The sequence below is a fragment of the Girardinichthys multiradiatus genome, chromosome 18, assembly GCF_021462225.1.
Source record: "Girardinichthys multiradiatus isolate DD_20200921_A chromosome 18, DD_fGirMul_XY1, whole genome shotgun sequence".
NCBI classification, from domain to species: Eukaryota; Metazoa; Chordata; class Actinopteri; order Cyprinodontiformes; family Goodeidae; genus Girardinichthys; species Girardinichthys multiradiatus.
Window position 1 is genome coordinate 28,591,258 of NC_061810.1, and position 21,066 is coordinate 28,612,323.

The 21,066-nt window shown below is 39.3% G+C and overlaps 1 protein-coding gene across 3 annotated transcripts in view; it reads right to left on the minus strand.

Moving 5' to 3' along the window:
• Positions 1-21,066, minus strand: part of rsrc1 (arginine/serine-rich coiled-coil 1) — a 202,031-nt gene that overhangs the window by 1,111 nt on the left and 179,854 nt on the right. For all 3 annotated transcript variants that reach the window (XM_047391940.1, XM_047391938.1, XM_047391939.1), the window contains exons 8-9: positions 5,732-5,838; positions 1,451-1,558 (exon numbers count right to left, since the gene is read on the minus strand). In XM_047391940.1, the coding sequence (XP_047247896.1) occupies positions 1,451-1,558; positions 5,732-5,838 (215 nt within the window). The remainder of the gene's footprint in view (positions 1-1,450; positions 1,559-5,731; positions 5,839-21,066) is intronic.

Below are 21,066 nucleotides of genomic sequence, written 5' to 3' on the forward strand. Positions count from 1 at the left end.
AGAAAGTGAAATGACCATCCTTAACCCATTTCTAACTAATATTTATATACCTATTTTAATTGATATATCATAACACATGAAATGTTTTAAACTTTAAGTCATTACCCAGTGTAGATCACAGTAAATACTACACAACGTTCTGTCCTGCCTTCCAGGCTTTCACATCCTAACAGAAATGAATAAACTGTAATTCCTTCTAAATTCATGACAGAGCTGCCAGTTTATGGCAGTGACACCTCAGTGTAGTTGCTGATGCAGCTGAGGATGCTACAATACTGTTGTGAAGTGAACTTTTAGTGACGTCTACTCCGATCCAGCGGCACATGAGAAATTTCCGCATGAACCCCATCCTGTTAGGCCCGCTGCTAGAGAAGGCCTGCATGTGTTACTTATGTTCAGTACATTACCGGCAGTGATGGTATTGACTGTAAGAAGGCTTTAACGCTACAGCTGCGAGCCTCTGATGAATGAAGGCATCTGTTTATTAGGAAGTAACACAATGACTGGGATGCAAAGTGCCGAGATATGGAGGGGGAATGTCAGATTATTTCTATATCCACTGCATGTGTTTGTGTGAGGCTGAGAGATAAGTTGACACGCGGGCGATGCGTACATTCTGTACATCTACGTGCCGATATGTATATTACTATGCAGATGGTCGAGAAACCCCCGGCAGGCACATCAATCCTTCATCTTCAACCTACGCCGCGTACAGCTGCAGTGCATGTTATCTCATGTTAGACTCAGCACTAGCGAGTTCTTGTCTGTCGGCCCTGGGCTGGTGTCACGGTGCTAATGAGGCTGTGTGTGTGGGATGACAGTATCTGAACCAGGCTAATGGAACTCATCTGTTCTAATTGGAAGTGGAGCAGGAGCTGGAGCCGGGGCCGGGGCCTGCCTGGGGCATATTGCTACCATATATCAGCCTGTCTGACAGTGTATGTATGCGTGTGAGTGTGTGTGTGTTGGGCTGGGGGGCACAGTGCATCTATGCGAGTGGGTTATCTGCATACATCAGGGCATAACTTCGTTTCCCCAGTGGAGATAGATGACTGGGAAGCCCCAGGGAGCGTTATTGGAGTTTAAAGTTTTTCCTTCCCGTTTTTCATTTGCAATCAGAGGAGGCCCGTAAACTGAAAAACTGCAGAGTCTTGTACGATATGATGTGGTGGATCAGAATAAGCACGAATCATGAATGCTGTAAATAGTAGAGGTATTAGTAGTAGCAGTGACACTTTTAGAGAAAAACGTCACAAAGTTTGTCCAAGCAACCATAAACTCCAAGTATCACACATAAAAACAAGGTGGAAATAAAACGACAAGATGCAAAGTGAACTTCTTATCAAGGTTGTGCCATTTCAGTGCCGTTTAAAAAAAGTCTTTTCAATGAAACTGCGGGATAGTTTGGGACGGAATAGCTGGAATAGCAGATTTGGCAGGAGAGACTTACACTGGGATGAGCGAGGGTGCCGCTGTCATCGTAGACTATAGACATGGGGAGAGAAATGTCCTGAGAGGGTCCCTTCTCTGACTCCTGCTTCACCTGAACCACAGCACTCTGTGTTCACAGAAACACATCAAACATAAAGACTGAGGGAATCTCAATAAGAGTATGGAAATACGACACACATATCATTAACAAAATTATAACAAAACAAAAAAATCTTATTTTAAACCATCTATTTTTAAAGCATGACTCCATAATCAAATAATTTATCATTGATACAACAAAATAAATGGAGATTTAAACATGTTGCATGAGGTGTGGGTATAGGATGCAGAATTGTGACTTGCAATGTGGTATTCGTCCAGGAGATGGCAGACATACACTGACTGTTCAATTGTTAAAATCTGTAACAAAAAGGCATCAGTCTGCATTCTGAATGCAATTATTAAATGTCCCTGGATTTCTCTATGTTTAAATATGAAAAGTCTGTTAGGAATTTAAAAAACTTTCTGAATTTAGCTTATTTCTCTTGTTTTATTTAAGTCCTTATTTTATTACTTGTATGCTCAAACCCAGCTAAAAAGTAATCTAAATATTATTTCACAACATTTGAGTTAATTGTTAGGACACCTGTGGATAGATTTTAAGGCAACACCACAAACACACATCAGGACCTCCACAAGTCTAGTTCATCCTCAGGTACAAAAACACTTTATGGTGCCATGTTTAACTGTTTAAACAATCATATGCAAGTTTAAACAGCATTAGAATATTCTGTTCAGGATGGAGATTAGTTTTATTAACCGGTTTTTGGCGCAGATATGTATGTATCAGCCCCAGAACAAAAGCAGACAATCTGAAGATGGTAAAAAACATGTTACTATCCACAGCAAAATAAGTTCATGGGCAGGAGTGTCAGTCAGTAATAAACCATTACTTAAATAGCATCATAAAAAGCCAGATTACAGTTTTCAAAAGTATACAAGAACAAAGGCAGTAAGTTGAAGAGTTTGGCCATAATGACACACATTACATTATTACATTTGGGGAAGAGAGGGGAAAGTTTGCAATCCAAAAAACACTATTCCTTCTATGACGTATGGAGGAGGTAGTAACATGTTCTGTAGCTATTTTACTGTAGGAGGGACTGGTGCACATCACAAAACAGATGGCACTATAGGGAAATAACATTATGAAGAAATATTGAAGCAACATCTCACAACATCAGCCAGAAAGTTAAAGCCTGGGCACAGATGGGTCCCTCAATGAACAATGGGTCAAAGCATATCACCAAGTTATTTACAAAGTAGTTTAAGAACAATAAAGTCAAGGTTTGGAGTAGCTATCATTAAGCTCTAAACTCAGTCAATTAGAAGTTTGTGGGCAGAGCTAAACAGGTGTGTGAGCAAGGTGACCTCCAAACTTGACCTACAGCAGTTCTGTCTGGAGGAATGAAATTCCAGCAAACTGTTGTGAGAAGCTTGAGGAAGGAAACTAAACACATCTGACCGAAGTCATTTGGTTTAAAAGGCAATTCTACCAAATACAAAGGAAAATGTATGAAAACTTCTGAATTTGAATAAAGTTTAAAAACATTATGTAAAAAATATCTCCATGAATCTGAATTCTAGTAAAAAGAGATAAATTTGGTAAAACGGGTTTCAGTTATACAGTGTATGAAAACATCTGGTTTCAACTGCCAATATACATTTACATACCTCAAAGCATACATGCAATATATGCAGGCTTCTTGAAAATGGGAAAAACAAGAGAACATACCATTTATAAAGGCAGATCTGTTTTAGACTGCATTAGTCAGAAAATGTATAAATATAAATAGTAATGGCTACTCTCTTAAACTTGATCAAACTGTTGGAGCACTAATAAGAAAATACAAAACTGTTATAATCAAAGCTGGACAAGGAGGCAAGTTTATCTAGACTCCTGCAATGACAGATTAATTTAATAAAAATGTTGCCATTTATAGAGATCAGGAAGATGGCTTTTAGAAATGTCCACTTTCTGCGGTGTGGAAACATTGCCGTATGCTACAATAAGCTCCGTATTTTAATGGCTGGTCTGTCTTCCTTGTTACATTTAGTAAAAGAAGAAATAACAAAATAAACATTTTACCAAACCTATTAGTGTTTTAAACACCCCTAATACCAGCCCTAGAGCAAATATTTACCCAGTTGGAGAAATCCTTTTAAAATTAATTTGGCAGGAAACAAAACATAAGCAGGACATGAAACACACTGACTAATAAGCATGGTGGTGTGCCAAGTGTAAGGCAGAAAAACTAGTCATCACATTCCTGGGGAACAATCTGCTGAATATACATTTTTTTGTAAATGCAGCTTGTTTATTTTTCTTCTTTTTTAAATATATTTAAAACGCAGGCTATAGCCAACATAAAGGGCTCAATTAATCTCTCATCATCTTATGACTGAAAATTATTTATAGTCACTTCTAATGGCATTAATTAAAGTCAATAAACAATGTAAATTACAGAAATTAAATAACTATTTTAAAATTATTCTTGAGGTAAATTTCAATTGCTGGTAAACATTAAGTTTTAAGTGCTTTTATTCATACTCATGAAATACCCTGAAGAAGCACTGTGGTGTAGATAAATACATTTTAAATGTGCAGTAATTAACTGAAACAACCATGATTGGTCTGAAAAAAATCTGTAATCTCAAAATAATGAGAATGATACCAAAATGTTTGATCTAAAAGTAAATGAGGATATGCTATAAAATTTATTTGACTTGATTACATATTTTATTTGAATTTTTCTATTCCGTTACACAGAGTGTGTAATGAGTCTATCAAGAGTTTCTTTTTCTGTAATTCTGAGAAATATGGTTTATAGGTAATGAAAACCCCACATTTATTTTTTTTTTACAATATTACATAAGACCAATAAAATGTTATTTTTAATACAGAAATCCTATTTTATTAACATGTTATGGCCTACACAACCATAGGAAAGATGGCTGTTTAGATTGTGCTGTATCAAAGCAGAATAATTGAAAGTTGAGTGGAAGGAAAAAGCGTAGTAGAAAAAGTACACAAGTAATAGGAATAACAGTAGCCTTTAAAAGATCGTGTAGATTAGTGCATTCAAGATTTTTTGGGGAAGTTCACAAGCTGTAGACCCTGGCTAGAGTCTGCCCTTCAAGAGCCAATACACAAATAAATACGTGGACTACAACTGTTGCATTTCTTAAGCCACTCCTGAACTGGAGAAACATCAGAAAAGTCTTGTCTGAGCTAAGGAGAACAAGATGATCCAAAGTTCTTTTTCAGATAAAAGCTAATTTTTAATTTCACTTAGAAACCAATCCACCAGAGTCTGCAGGATGAGTGGAGAGTTCCTTGAGGACACCAGACCCAATCATACAGATGAGCTGAAGTTCCTTAACACCTCAGCAGAAATACATTGATCCAGCAACTCCTGCAAAACAAACCCTGAGCAGAATGTATATACTGTTACAGTACATGGACATACTTTACAGTAGGCCAACAGTTCTGTATCAAAAACCTTTTTTAATTGGTCTTACGTAAAATTCAAATTTTCTGAGGAACTGAATTTTGGGTTTTTTTCAGCTGTGAGCTGTAATTGTCAGTATTAACAGAAATAAATATAAATATTATAGAATATTTTAAACTGAATCCCAGGAAAAAAACAAACTTAAATGACATTTTAATTGATTGAGATCCACTGGTGTAAGTGTTTTTGTAGGAACATTCTCTCTGTAGATTATCTTTTCTTTTGGACATCGTTTTGGACATACTGTATACTATGCAATTTACGCAGTCGTTTAATCCCTGGGCTCCCTTTAGCCACAAGGGTCATGACTTTTGCAGGTTTGCTGTCACATGTTATCACCTGTTTTTTTAAAAGCAGCCTTGAAGTCCGGACAAATCAAATTCCAGTTCCTTTAGAGGGCAGAAACATTTCAATAATGACCTCTGCCTTTGGTCTGCATCTGAACAACCAGAACAGCGGCGGGGGAGGGAGGTGCACAGAGTCGGAGACACGGGAGCGCTGCCGCCTGCTGTTGCTTTTGTTTGGGGTGCTGCCGCTGTGGAAAAATTCTGATGAAACCTTCTCGGGTCAGGAACAAACGGCATTGAATAGGAATGTTTGATTTGGTCTGGGCCGTCTCTGGACAGACGGTGCGCTGTGTCGCAGAGGGCGAAATTCAATAAGAAAAGGAGCAAAAAATAAAAGCTTAGAGAGTGAGGGGCCTGGAGAGAAAGAGAGACAGAACGCACCTTTGTGTCATCCCGGGATGATTTGAAAGCCTGAGGAACAAAGGAATCGCTCTCGATGGCCTCGATGTCCTTTATCCTTCGCACTTGCTCCTCCAGAGAGGTTCCCTCTGAAACACACGTTAAACAGAGGGAAGCCATGAACAGAAACACACATACAGAGAAAGACACAAATGTTCTCAGTCACAGAGAATGTGGACCATCCTCTGTCATGAACTGAAATACCCGGATTTCTTCTGGATTGGCCTCTGTCTCCTACATAATGCCATTTGACACATACAGTAAGAGAAATCTGATAATCCCCCTATTTTAATCTTGTGCCCTCAAGAAAAAGTATTTATGCCTGGCCAAGGACATGGACTCATACAAAAGGTAAAGAGGGGGAAAAATACTAACAAGGAAATAGCCAGACAGTGAATTACACTCAGATAATGGCATTCTAAAATAATCAAAATATGAACACAAGCTCATTGCAGTAGAATTTCATTATGGGGAATAAATGTGATTAAGTTTCATACAGTTCAGACCTCATGTATCAGAGAGTATACTTCTCCTTGTCCAATCTCACGAAAACAGACAGAAAGGGTTTCCAATAAATTACTCCTGGATATAAACACATCAGGATTTCTGCATATCACATCACAAATCACTTCAGGAATCTAAAATCAGTCTTTTTTGAGAGTGGGAGGGCAAAAATAGGTGTGCCGGGGAAAGTTGGCGGCAGGAAAAAAAAAAAAAAAGTCTAAATGCACTCATTATTTTCCGGCTGTCAATCTTTCTACTGATCAGTCAATATTCATCCCTCCATTTCCCATCTATCCGTCCTCTCCTGCACTCTCCCATCTCTCTGCCTGTCAATCCAGCAGTTTCCACCGTGTTTCTCTGCTGCACGGATGTAGGTTGTGTAAGTTTCAGAAATGGGAAGAAGCTTAAGAGCAGGGCGTAAGGAATCGGAAAACTTACATTTTACTCTGAAGGCTGAACCATACAGGTCCTTCTCAAAATATTAGCATATTGTGATAAAGTTCATTATTTTCCATAATGTAATGATGAAAATTTAACATTCATATATTTTAGATTCATTGCACACTAACTGAAATATTTCAGGTCTTTTATTGTCTTAATACGGATAATTTTGGCATACAGCTCATGAAAACCCAAAATTCCTATCTCACAAAATTAGCATATCATTAAAAGGGTCTCTAAACGAGCTATGAACCTAATCATCTGAATCAACGAGTTAACTCTAAACACCTGCAAAAGATTCCTGAGGCCTTTAAAACTCCCAGCCTGGTTCATCACTCAAAACCCCAATCATGGGTAAGACTGCCGACCTGACTGCTGTCCAGAAGGCCACTATTGACACCCTCAAGCAAGAGGGTAAGACACAGAAAGAAATTTCTGAACAAATAGGCTGTTCCCAGAGTGCTGTATCAAGGCACCTCAGTGGGAAGTCTGTGGGAAGGAAAAACTGTGGCAGAAAACGCTGCACAACGAGAAGAGGTGACCGGACCCTGAGGAAGATTGTGGAGAAGGGCCGATTCCAGACCTTGGGGGACCTGCGGAAACAGTGGACTGAGTCTGGAGTAGAAACATCCAGAGCCACCGTGCACAGGCGTGTGCAGGAAATGGGCTACAGGTGCCGCATTCCCCAGACCCTGGCTACAGAGAAGCAGCACTGGACTGTTGCTCAGTGGTCCAAAGTACTTTTTTCGGATGAAAGCAAATTCTGCATGTCATTTGGAAATCAAGGTGCCAGAGTTTGGAGGAAGACTGGGGAGAAGGAAATGCCAAAATGCCAGAAGTCCAGTGTCAAGTACCCACAATCAGTGATGGTCTGGGGTGCCGTGTCAGCTGCTGGTGTTGGTCAACTGTGTTTTATCAAGGGCAGGGTCAATGCAGCTAGCTATCAGGAGATTTTGGAGCAGTTCATGCTTCCATCTGCTGAAAAGCTTTATGGAGATGAAGATTTCATTTTTCAGCACGACCTGGCACCTGCTCACAGTGCCAAAACCACTGGTAAATGGTTTACTGACCATGGTATCACTGTGCTCAATTGGCCTGCCAACTCTCCTGACCTGAACCCCATAGAGAATCTGTGGGATATTGTGAAGAGAACGTTGAGAGACTCAAGACCCAACACTCTGGATGAGCTAAAGGCCGCTATCGAAGCATCCTGGGCCTCCATAAGACCTCAGCAGTGCCACAGGCTGATTACCTCCATGCCACGCCGCATTGAAGCAGTCATTTCTGCAAAAGGATTCCCGACCAAGTATTGAGTGCATAACTGTACATGATTATTTGAAGGTTGACGTTTTTTGTATTAAAAACACTTTTCTTTTATTGGTCGGATGAAATATGCTAATTTTGTGAGATAGGAATTTTGGGTTTTCATGAGCTGTATGCCAAAATCATCCGTATTAAGACAATAAAAGACCTGAAATATTTCAGTTAGTGTGCAATGAATCTAAAATATATGAATGTTAAATTTTCATCATTACATTATGGAAAATAATGAACTTTATCACAATATGCTAATATTTTGAGAAGGACCTGTATATTCATTGCTTCATTAAACACAAGGGCCATGATGATGTGTTGTGACACTCTTTCAGTAGCTCCATATGAGCTGAATTAAATCCCTTTTTTAGCTCCAAATGCTTACTGTGTTATACCAGTAGAATACTTACAGTGGCCTGTTAGAGTATTTATACCACTTAAACCCTTTTTATCATTACAACCACAGATTTCACTGTGTTTTATTGGTATTTTTGCTTCAGCTACAGTAAAAGGTGTATGTCTAGTGTGTATCTCTAGCAACTTTGTACATCTACAGACTGAATATTTTATTCATTCTGTTTTCCAAAACAACTCATGCTCAGTCAGACTGAATGATCACCAATTTTCAAGCAGCCAAATCAGCCAAAAGTTCTCACTTAGATTTAGATCTAGACCACTCTAGCACATGAACATGCTTTGATTTAAAACATCCCATAGTAGCTCTGGCTCCATGTTTAGGGTTGCTGTCCTGTTGGAAGGTAAACCTCAGCCTTTTGCAGCTAACAGCTTCTCTTCCCCATCCATCTTCCCATTAACTCTGACCAGCTTCCCTGTTCCTGCTGAAAAAACCCCACTACATGATACTGCCACCACAATGTTTCACCATAGGTGTTGTATGTTCAGGGGTATGTGCAGTGTTAGTGCCCTAGCGCTTTGCATGAAGGCCACAAGGTTCAAATTTTGTCACACTTAACCAGATCACCTTCTTTCACATGTTTGGTGTGTCTCCTACATGGCTTGTGGGAAACTGCAAAGATATTTAAAGTCTTTGTTTCAACAAGTAGCTTCTTTTTTGCCACTTTTTCAACAAGGGAAATATTTGTTGCACTCTAAACAGATTCTTCCAGCTGAGCTGTGAATTCCTACAGGTCCTCCAGAGTTACTATGGGTCTATAGGCTGCTTTTCTGATTAATGTTCTCCAGGCCTGGCCGGTCAGTTCAAAGTCACGGCCATGTCCTGGTAGGTTCTGACTTAATCTCTGTGAGTCTTTAAAGCTTGAAATATTGTTTTGCAAACTAACCTGGCTTTAAACTTTGTTGGAACCACAGCCATGGGGACAACATGAATGGCCAGTATGAGCTCTTCTGGAACTTTCAAAATAAATCGCATTAACCTACTTCCAGCACAGCCAGGAAAAAGGGGTAACTGCGGACTTCCCGTGACATCACTGTCCAAAGAAAACTCCGTTTTTGCAGACATCCTGTCTCTTCCACACTGGTCCCCTGCAGACCTGGACGGAGGGACACAGCGCGCTAATGTCTCGTTGCTGGCAAAAAGACATAACTCTTCAAACTGGATCCAAGAGTGTCATACGATCACGCGATCATATGCACTAAGTTAGGTACAAATAAACTGCTGTTTGTGTATCCGGTAGTCATTCATGAATGGGGGTAATTAAGGTACAAGCGTGGCTTGACTTTTCTCTCTGAGGTCAACAGAAGCCAAACTGTGTTCTAGAGAGTTCCCAGCAGAGACCATGTCTCTACAATGCCGAGTAGAGCAGTTTTCCCAGTCTGAAGGAAGGACAACAGGACTGCATCACTGTGGTTACAGCTGTATCGTGCAGTTTGGCCGGCCGACAGAGCGAGCCACCCCACCCCACAGCTACGGAGATTAGCTGCAGCTAACCCTTAGTTCACTGTGGATGTTTTCTTCAAACTTCATCACCCGGACAACTTTTCCTCAGCACTTTTCACCTGAGAGGTTAGGTTTGGGCAGAGAGAAGTAATTTAGAATGAAACCATCTAAACATTTTTGCGTTTTAGGAAGTTTTTTTTTGTTGATACTCAGCTTTCTTAGTGCTAGCAAATTATCTGTTCAGCACACGTGCTCAGTTTGTGTTCTGTGTTTTTTTTAAGGTTAAGACAAACCTTTTTTAAAGGGTGATTTTAAACCGACAATTGACCACAACGTGCTGTCCGCGCTTATGCATTTTAACCCTTTTATTAATGGTATTTTAAAGGTATGTGTTTGATTCTGATGATAACCTATAAGCTTCTTTTGTTAGCTTTACTTGCTAACAGCTAAGAACACGTGCTTGCCTGCTAAGATCATTTACCCAAAAAGGTTGTTGGTTTTCAATCCAGTAAAATAATATTTCCCTAAATATTATTTCACCAAACTTAAAAACTAAGTAAACACCATTAAGCCCCATTTCTCCAGAAAGATTTGGTTCTTTTTCAGAATAATATTTCCTTAAATATTATATTAATACATAAAGGCAGCTAAAACCAGCAGTCACTAGTCACAATAGGACTCAAAACATCAGAGTTCTAACATCACGTGTCACTGATTATATTTAAGAGAACAGTATAACTTGTGACATTCCTGGAGTTCATAATTTTGGAATTTCGTCAAAGTAATAACTCCAATAATCTCTCCGTTCTAGTAACAATCAACTCTGCTACATAGGCAAAATTTTAGATGTTCTAACTCAGTTTGGTTTCTTCTGTGTAAGCAATAAATTGAGACTTGGTTTAACTTAAGTTAACCTCACTCTCCAGACAGTTGCTACACATCTGTATCCAGAGGCTTTTGTGTTTTGTGTACGACCACAATCTGAAACTAAATTAACTTGGCAGTTAATTTTAGTATCTGACCTAAGTTTGATGCATGTATCCATTCAGGAACTTTATAGTTTATTTCATGTTTTGAAAGAACATAATTTATTGCCAGATTAAATCCCAAATTTAATCTAATCCACCCTGCCATAAAGGGGTGTGTGTCAAAAGCCCAATTGCAAGTATTACCGTAGGAGGTGTAGGAATTTTCTTTTTATTTTACATTGTAAATGTAATCCACCCTGCCATATAGGGGGGGTGAAGAATCACTAAAATCACAAATATCCCTAAAGAAAGGAGTAGCATTGTAACACTTGGAGCATAGTGTTGTCATAAGTCACAGGTTGAATGGTCAACTTGTGCACCCATTTTACAATCAAACAAATGTTTCCAATACATGTATAGTCAAAGTTACATATATAGCTGGACATACTGTGCAATTGTTAGATGTTGTTGCTTTTAGCAATATTCTCATAACTTTGTTGATGTTTTGTAGTGTCTGCCAGAATGATGGAATCAAACTCCATTATAAATTCAGCAGACGTGGAGATGCAAAGGTTGTTGTTGCTGATCTCATCCGTTTGTCTCCAGATGAGCGGGATGCTTTAAATCGGTTTGACCTTGCCGCATGCGATGAGATTATTCAGGAGTTGGTAAACTTCATTAAGTATCCGACTAGAGATGCTCTGATTTCAGATGTTCTTTGTCAGCTTACCATGTTGTATCAGCAGAAAGCACAACTAGAAGCTCAAAGATATTTTCAGTTACAGACTGACCATCAGATGGCCATTCAAAGAGAGAATGCTGCAAAGCTGTAGCTCTCAAAAGCTGAAGAGAATTCATTCCATGTGTGTACAGAGTTTTGCTGTTCAATAATATCAGAGCTTGGCTCATCCCTTTCAATTTTGTCTTAATGCCACCGCCTTAATGGGCTGGTATTCACAGGACAACCCTTAAAATATTATTTAATAAAATATAAAAATATTAATATTAAGTATTAAATAATATATTCATATTCATAATTGCAACAACTTTTTCCTAACTTTATCCCTGTCCTGCCTGCTGTCTCACTTGGTCATTGTGATTCAGTCTATTCACTTATGTTCTCTAACAAACCTCTCAGGTCTGCAGACACAGCTGTGTTTATATTGAGATTATATTGACATTTTATGACAATGTTTGTCAGTTAGGTGACTTTTGGTAGTTGCACTGGAATTTTCTTCAGAATTATCAGAGTAAAAGGGAAAGAATAGAAATACATTCCACATTTTTACTTGTAAAAGAACTTGAAGATCAAGTATCCAACAATTATACTCCAGGTTATTCTATCACATGAAATGCCAACAAACTACATTCAGGTTTGCAGTTGTCATCTGGGAGAAAGCGAAAAACTTTAAATGGGTGTGAATACTTTTACAAGCCCTGTAAGTATACTCAAATACAGTATTCATTTGCAGCTGATAAAAGGGTTTAATTCAATCCATTAGCAGCTACAGAAAGGGTGTCACAACACATCTTCACGGCTCCGGCGTTTAATGAATAAATGAATATTTGGTCCAGCCTTCACAGCAAAATGTCACCCTCTATCACGCACACCCTTTATTAAGCTTCATAATAGCACTTCAACAACTCTAGTCTGATTTTAATGTGCCGCAGAATTGGACAACTGACTGACGAGTGGAATTAAGCCGTCCTATATGACAGACTATCGGCTTGTCATCCAGCGCGGGGAGATGTGGCTCCAAAAATAGTCATTACCTTGACTGGGCTGCTAGATGGGAGCCTGAACACGGGCCCAATATCCTCCTGGAGACTGTGGCCTGTCCTTCACACCACAATCACCACTGCACACGCGTGTGTTTGAGTGGAAACTAACACATGTGACTAACCCACAATTAATTCAGCACAGTAAATTCATTTTTTCTATTACCACCCCAGCCCTACTCTGCTGTCCATGAATGCATGAAAGCCCTACATAAACAATACTCACATGTATTCACACGCACAACCACACACATCCACCAGCATCTCCTTGGCAGGTGCTTTCTGCATGCAGAGCAGGGAACCATTAAGGCCTCAGGCATTTTGACAAACACATTATTGGTAGATAAAATGACTTCGATATGCTGTTTGTCAGATGTCAGCAGGTAAAGATATGTATTTCCCGAGAAAATCAAAAATAATGGACTTTGAGTGCGGGCCAAGCGGGCTCGGAGGCGGGCGCCAAAAAAAAAAAAAAATCAATACTCCAGCTGGGCGAACGCACTCTAAAGCTCGAGGAGGTCAAAGTTGATATTTAATATTGATACATTATCTGGCAAATTAATTGAACAGGTCGACTCGATTGTCACCGCATTAGGAACGCACCTCTGTCAGCAATGAGAGGAAGGTAGAGTGAAAGCTTAGACCAGAGAAACAAAAGGAGACACACTTAAATGACCAGCAACGGCTGCCTTATGCTGAAAATTTAACATCCCGGAGATGGAATAAAGGTCAGAATAAACTCATTATTAGCTATGAAGCTGTGGGTCAAAAAGTGCTTTTATAATTGCCCGATTGCATCCGTGCACATCTGTGTGTTGTGATATATAAAAAAAGGAGAAAACTCACTTGCCATCTCATTACTGAAATTAGTAAGATAGACAGGGTGCTGATGAGTGGCTCAAAATCAATAGGCTATTGTTTTCTCTAAATAGCTGTTTGTCCACTTCATTGATTAAGACCCAAAGACGGGGAAGGAAAATCAAACCAGCCAATGGAACTGGATTTCAGATGGGCTCCTTTAGTCCTTGAAGGCAGGAGCGTTATGCTAAAACACCAAAAGAGGGGGCTGTTCCACAACGCATACCCACAACACGATCTGAAGCCTTTGGGCTGCAGCCGTGTTGTCTTTGTAAACTTGACTTTGCTCAAGAGTTTGTCAATCAAGAGTAGCTGAGCTGAATATATTGCTGCTGCTACTGATTACTTCCACTAAGTGACTGCACCGACAAGCAAGCTGAGTTACTGCAGACCTAAATGTTATATGGAAAACATGAACAAAAGACGAACTAACTGCTTGTTTTATAAAGACAGTTATGTTATCATTTAGAATCTAAAGTAATTGAATGAAGATATTAAATAAATAAGTTAGAAAAGTGTACGCCCTGAATTTATGATTGTAATGTAATTAATGCTGAGTTCAACAACTTTGGCACTTGCTGAGTGGTTTCTATTATAAACCAGTCAGCTGAATTACAGCATACAGGATTTTCTTTAAAGGGATCCTAACTGATAAATAATTGTTTTAAATGTAATTTTCATTATACTACCTTTCTGCATTTATCCATGCACCACACAGCAGACACATCACAAAATGTCTGACATTTTGAGAGTCAATTTTCCATTTCAGTCCATTTTCAGCTCAAATGTTCATTATGAATTTATTGCAGATGGATGGGTTATGGATGGATGGGTGGATGGATGGATGGATGGATGAAGAAACAGATAAATGAGTGGGTGGAAACAATAGTGATCCCCATCTGTTAATTAATTCCCACATTAAAAATCCCAGGATCCCCTCTATCTTTATCCATCAAAACATTTAGAGGTCTTTGAGAGTGAGTGCATCTTTAAATTTTTTTCAGTCAATAACTCAAGAACCAGGATATGCCAAAAATGATAAACCCAAGACCTAACGTCATAAGTGAAGAAGAAAACTCACTAAAAAACAACTATGTATATGTCTTGTACAAAAGAAGCATAAAAAGCTCACGTGTTGGAACAAATTATTTTGAGAAATTCAAATAATCACCATGCAGTCAATGAGGCAATGATTAAAGTCTGTAAGTACAAATAGTTTTTGCATGCTCTATTGTTCTGTTTTCCTACTTATCCAGAACTGGAAAATACTTGAATCAAATTTCAGAGGTTTTCCAGACTGTGCAGGAACCCTGGGATAGTTTGGGAATTCGTGTCTTGATTTCCCAGGTTTCAGTAATGTGCCCCACCATCTCGCTCCCTGCACCGTGGTAAAGATGTGTAATTCAATGCTCAATTTAGGCCCAGTCTCAGTGGAGATTTTTTTTGCCAGCTAATTGATAGAAATTAAGCCATTAATCAAGCCAGTAGCCATCATTCAACCCCGAGAAGATGAATACAAACTTTCATAATAACCACCTTCCCCATTTTAGCCCTCATTAGCATTAATTTTTAATGTAATTATGCTATTCTTTTACACCGAGCTCATAAATTACTGCTCTTTTGTTGCTGGCTGGCCTTGTAAAATCCAAAGTAATGCTTTGTAGTCTGATCTTTAAGGCAATTACTGGCTTCTTCACTCTTTTATCTCTCTGCATTTCCAATAACCTGCTCTCTAATGATTTATCTCTGCTGCCCCCACCCTACCCCACCATCACTATCCCCATCCCCTATCCCACTCTTTCTCTTTCTCTCTCTCTGCACCAGTGGCCAAGTGCCCTGCTGCCAGCCTCCACCTCCAAAACCCTGCCCGCCTACATTCTCCCCATCTCTTCATCTGGGAAGCACACAAACACGTGCACAGATGCTTGCCTCTGCCACTGTAAACAAAAGGAGCGCATTCACTGTGTGTGAGCGCCCTAACTTTGTTTACAATCTCCTTTAGTCATTTTCCAGCTTCATTAGCAAAGATCCTGCTCCAGCAGTGGCAACGACATCAGGGGAACACCACGGTAAAGAGAGACCAGGCGCTGCATCTCGCTCTCTCTGTCTCGGCTGGTCTCTTGTCGGCATTACCTGTAGGCTAAGCTGCTCTTGTTTATGTAACCCTTGAGCTGAGTAAACTCACACATGCACGCATGCACACGCACAAGCTCCCAAGACTTGGCATCAAACAGCTGAGTTAAGCTTAGCAAGGCTGTGTGCTGGGGGCGATAGAGGGGCTTCGGTCTGGCTCCGTTCTCAGCAGCAGCATCCTGCCTGCGTCGGAGTCTTTAATATATGATTCTCCGGAACCAAACAGCAGGCTGCTGCAATGTATGCCTGGGAACTGGACTACCAGTATCAGGAAAAAGATAAAGCCACTTAGTAAAATCTGTCTGATGAGATGTGTTGATCTGCGCTATATGATTTCCTACGGAAGAAGACTGATGCTTATCCAACTGAGGACCAGGCAGAAATCAAGGGACTCAAGCCTTATAGAGATGTAAAAAGGTTTGCACCCCTTGCAGTTTTTCCTGTTTTGTTTTCATGTTTTAATGTTTTAAATCAAACTTGTTTAATTATTAGACAAAAATGACCTGCATAAATCAGTTTCAGTTCAGTTTATTTATTTATATAGCATCAATTCACAACACAAGTTGTCTCAAGGCACTTCACAAAAGTCAGGTACATACATTCCAATTAGTCCTAATCATTGAACAGTGCAGTCAGATTCAGTTTTATATTCAAATTGGATAAAAAGTTTTTCTATCTAAGGAAACCCAGCAGATTGCATCAAGTCAGAGATTTGCAGCATTCACTCCTCCTGGATGAGCATGTAGAGACAGTGGACAGTCACTGGCGTTGACTTTGCAGCAATCCCTCATACTGAGCATGCATGTAGCGACAGTGGAGAGGAAAAACTCCCTTTTTGCCTCTGCCACTATAAACAAAAGGAGCGCATAAACACAAAATTAAGTCTAAACCACCCTGACCTTATGTGAAAAAGTAAGTAGCCCCTAAACATAATAATCCATTGCTGTGGAAGAAGTTTGGACGCCTCTTCTCTGCAAAATGATATTATCTCTACCATGAGAAGGGTTTTCAGGCATGAATAGCCTGTTTAAAAGGTCCTGCCGCAGCATCTCAACCTGATTTAAGTTGAGACTTTGACTAGGCCAAAACAACCTTTATTTGGTTTTTCAGAGCCATTCAGAGGTGACCTTGCTGGTGTGCAACTGATAGCAGGACTTTCTCCTTCAGCATTTTGTGGTGGAGAGAAGAATTCATGGCTTCTTCAACTGCAGCACAATTCCTGTACAAGCAAAGCAGCCCCAGACCATCATACTACCACCACCATGTTTGATTTTTTTCTCAAATGCTGCTCAAAGGTCCACTTTTGTCTAATCAACAGAACATGTTTGCAATGGTCTTGGAGGTTCATCAAGACATTTTTCTTACAAACGGGAGATGAGCCTTTGTCTTCTTTGTGGTCATCAGTGATTTTGGTATTGGAACCCCCCATGGATGCCATTTTTGCCCACTCTCTTTTGAATCATTAACTATTCCCTTGGAAATTCAAAATTTAAAAAACTGTTCAAAAATTATTTTGGCCACCTTTGCTTGATAATGAAATTTAGTAAACGATCTAAAACAGTTTAATGTGACAAAAAGGCAAAAACAGAAGAAATTTGTAAGGTGGGAATTTTTTTTAAAGCAATGAATGTTACTTAGACAATTCCCTCTTAAAGGTCTAAGATCTCAATCTGTAAATAATATCTTTGGACTGTAATGATAAAGGCCACTTTCACACTCGGATGTTCTTCCTGGAAATGTGGCCAATGAACGGTATTAGGGCTATTGATTTGATGATTTCTATTGATAGATTTCAGGCCAAAGCTGCACGTCAATATTTGCACAACTAAAGCTTTACAAAAAAAAAAGAAAAAGAAAAACACATGACCACAGCAAATAAGGAAAACCAAAGAAATATAGAGCAAAATAAAGGGAAATATAGAGCACAAATGACAGGAGATGAAGGTATTGCAAGTAGACAAAAACAAAGTCATTAAATTCTTTGTGAGTTTGTTGCTTTTACAATCATAAAAGAAGCAGGTCTGCTATAATTACTTGTATGGCTATTTCATGACCTAAACCTTATGAACATTTATGCTTATTGCATTTCTTCATTTGGCCTCAATAAAAACTAAAGAGATGTCAAACGTCATCTTAAACTACAAATACAGTCCTAAAAAAAGTATTTTTTACCTATATATTTTGTTTTTGTTTTGTCAGACTTAAATGTTTCAGATCAAAACATTTTAAATATCAGACAAAGATAACCCAAGTAATTATAAAATACATTTTTCGAAAGATTTTTTTTGCCAAATCCATCCAAAACAACCCAGCCCTGTGTTAGGAGGTGATCGCTACCCAACCTAAATATTAAATTCACTATGATATATTTTTTTGGATTTGAATTTCACTATCCACGCACAGACCTGATTACCGCAAAACTCTAGAATCAAGAAATCCCTTTAACACAACCTGACTGACAACCTGAAGTAGGTTAAAAGATCTCAAAAAGAAACACATTGTGCCCTGATTTGAAGCAACTCAAGCATTGAAAAAAATCAAAGCCGTTGACGTCTATGAGAGTGGAAAGGGTCACAAAGACATTTCTAAAGCTTTGGAATGACAGACAGCCACAATGTGAATCATTATGAGTGGATTACAGCAAATCTGATATTACCGTAAATTCCGGATTATAAACCGCTACTTTTTTTTACACACTTTGAACACTGCGACCTATACAACGGTGCGGCTAATGCATGTTTTTTTTTCATGCCGCCAAAAACATTTTGCCTGGTAACAGTAGACCAATCAAATTGATGAGTAGTTCAAAGAGGTCCAATGAATTTGTGCGATAAATCAACAGCACTTTCACAATTCAATTACCGGTATTGTAAATCAGACATTTATATTCACCCTCATCAACATGGAAAATCACCAGCAGGTTTCGAAAGGCTGCGTGATTAAGGGGACGCTCAAGTGAGAGCGTCAACGAAGAGGCTGAAGTGAGTGATGAGATCATGAGGCTGTTTAACTCGGAAGAACAGGACTTTGATGGTTTCAGTGCCCAGGAAGAAGATGAAGAAGGCGATCAGTTACATTTGACCTGGTAGGCTGCAGTGTATATCAGTTAGGAGATATTGGAATGTTGATCGTGCACTGTTCAGTAAAAAAGCATTACCAACGAAATTTGCGTGTTATTGATAACGTACGTATATTTAAAGGTAGCCGTGTTAGCCACTGTTAAAAAAAAAAGCATTTGCAATATGCAATTGTTTATATTACCATACGGATTAAGTTAAAAGTTAAACATTCCTCACGTGTAATATCTTTCTGTGTAAATATCTCATATTACTAAGTGGGACACCCGCGGCTTAACATCCGGTGCGGCCTGTACAAGTACAAAATTGGTTTTCTTTCTAAAATTAGAGCATGCGGCTTTTAATCAGGTGTGCTCTGTAGTCCGGAATTTACGGGGACTTCAAATTTCTGCACCTTATTGTATGTTGTCAGGGTTATATCCGTTTACGACTAGACAAAGAACAGTTCAAATGCATCACATGCATCAATGGTGAGTGTATGTAAACGTCTGACCAGAACTGTAAGTGGAGAAATTAATTCCACAATAAGGTTTGAAAATGAAAAAACAATAGGGTGTTCACATATGGCTGTATTGCAACAGCGATGTCTGATGCTGTTTTCTGACACCTGCCTGAAATCTGTGGTTGTCCGTGTCAACAGGTCACAAAAAATAAAGGACATTTCTAGCAGCCTGAGCCAGATGTCCTGAGTCTATCCCAGAGGAGCGTCTGTAGATGTATGTATGTGTTTGTAAGCTGGAATATGAGCGGGGCGATGTCCAACGACAGAGCAGGTGGTTGGGTTATTCTAATGTGATCTCCCCTGAGACCACAAACACACCAAACACAGTGACTTATATATTACACCTACCCCCTCCTTTAAAAATGCTGCTTGTGTCTACAGCCAGTGCTATAGCAGCGATGCTCTATTCAGCAAAACAGGCCAAGTGATCCCATGTGGTGCTCACCTTGTTATCAGTGTCAAATGGTCTCTGTGGATTTCTGTCAAATCCTCTCACAATCATCAAGTCCTGACACAAATACTCTGTTTTCGAAGGGAAACCCTTTATTGACACAATTTAGAGCTCAGACTATATGTCAGAAATGCTGCCTTGAGCATTATTTAACCCGAGGCTTATATGATCTTATGTGATATCTGTTTGGCATCAGGAAATGAGGAGCAGCTGGGGACTGAGTGTCTCAAATACACACAATTTTGTCCCATCTCCTGCCGATAGTGATCTCCCACTCTGCAGCCAATAAAGGTCTGAATGATGAATTAACGACCCAAATAACCTGCTAATGACAGGATGACACGGCAGCCACACACCATGCTCAGATATCGGCGTCCAAATCTCGGCTTGTCCCTCCTTACTCACCGCTTCTCTCTCTGTCACTTAGCTGAGTCTCTCCTCTTAACTGACCCCATCTTTACTCAACAAATCCTCTTAGCACAGCTCAACATGCGTGTCTAGGTTCACTGTGAAGTAAATCAACATTTGTCAATTGTCATATTGATGAAATTATTTATTGTAAAGCTGAGATGCTGCTGTATTTTGATCGAACTGGTCACTTCATTCCCTAATCATGCATCAATTCGTTTCTAGCAGGAAGACGTCTTTCTAACTTTGACAACCAACGATTTAAAGCAATTTTCTAAAATCTGCTCATAGTGGTCTTCAAAAAATGTGGTTATCTGACAGAGTTCTTTGCTTTCGTCAAGGGTCATCTGTTATGTTTTACTGTCAACTAAAGGAATCAAAATGAGGAACAAAATAAAGAGAAAACATATGAGATATGAACCTTTTTTAAAAAAATGTTTCCTAGTTTATTACTATGGTTTAAATGCATTCTGGTAACCTGTCCATGGCGTACCCTGCTTCTCGCCCAATGTCAGCTGTAGATGGGGAGATTTCAACCCCCCCTGCCACCCTGTGACCCAGTGGGTATAGACAATGGATAGATGGTCAGATGGTACAGTCCATATGTACAAAATGGATTGTTTGCAGGTACAAAACAGAATTAGGACAGGAGGAAATGGCAATGTGTGGGTAAGAAACCGGTGGATGGACTGGTAGAGGGACAGACTGAACTGGGGCCTACTTCACTGCAAATTGACAAATAAGACACAGAATTAAGCATAACGCAAATACTATTCAAAACAGACAATGCCTGCATCATTTAACAAAAACACATTAAATTCAAAGAAGACTATGTTTTTGAACCTACTGTAGCTACAACCCCAATTGTAATTTAGACTGAAATCCATGCTGAAGCTTAAGGGTCAACATGAATGTTTGCCACACTTACATCTGTCGGTATTCAACAAATGGAAGAATAGTCTAGAAGAAATATATTATCCATCTACAACCGTAACTACAGAGTTGGACCGTATAAGTGTTGCCT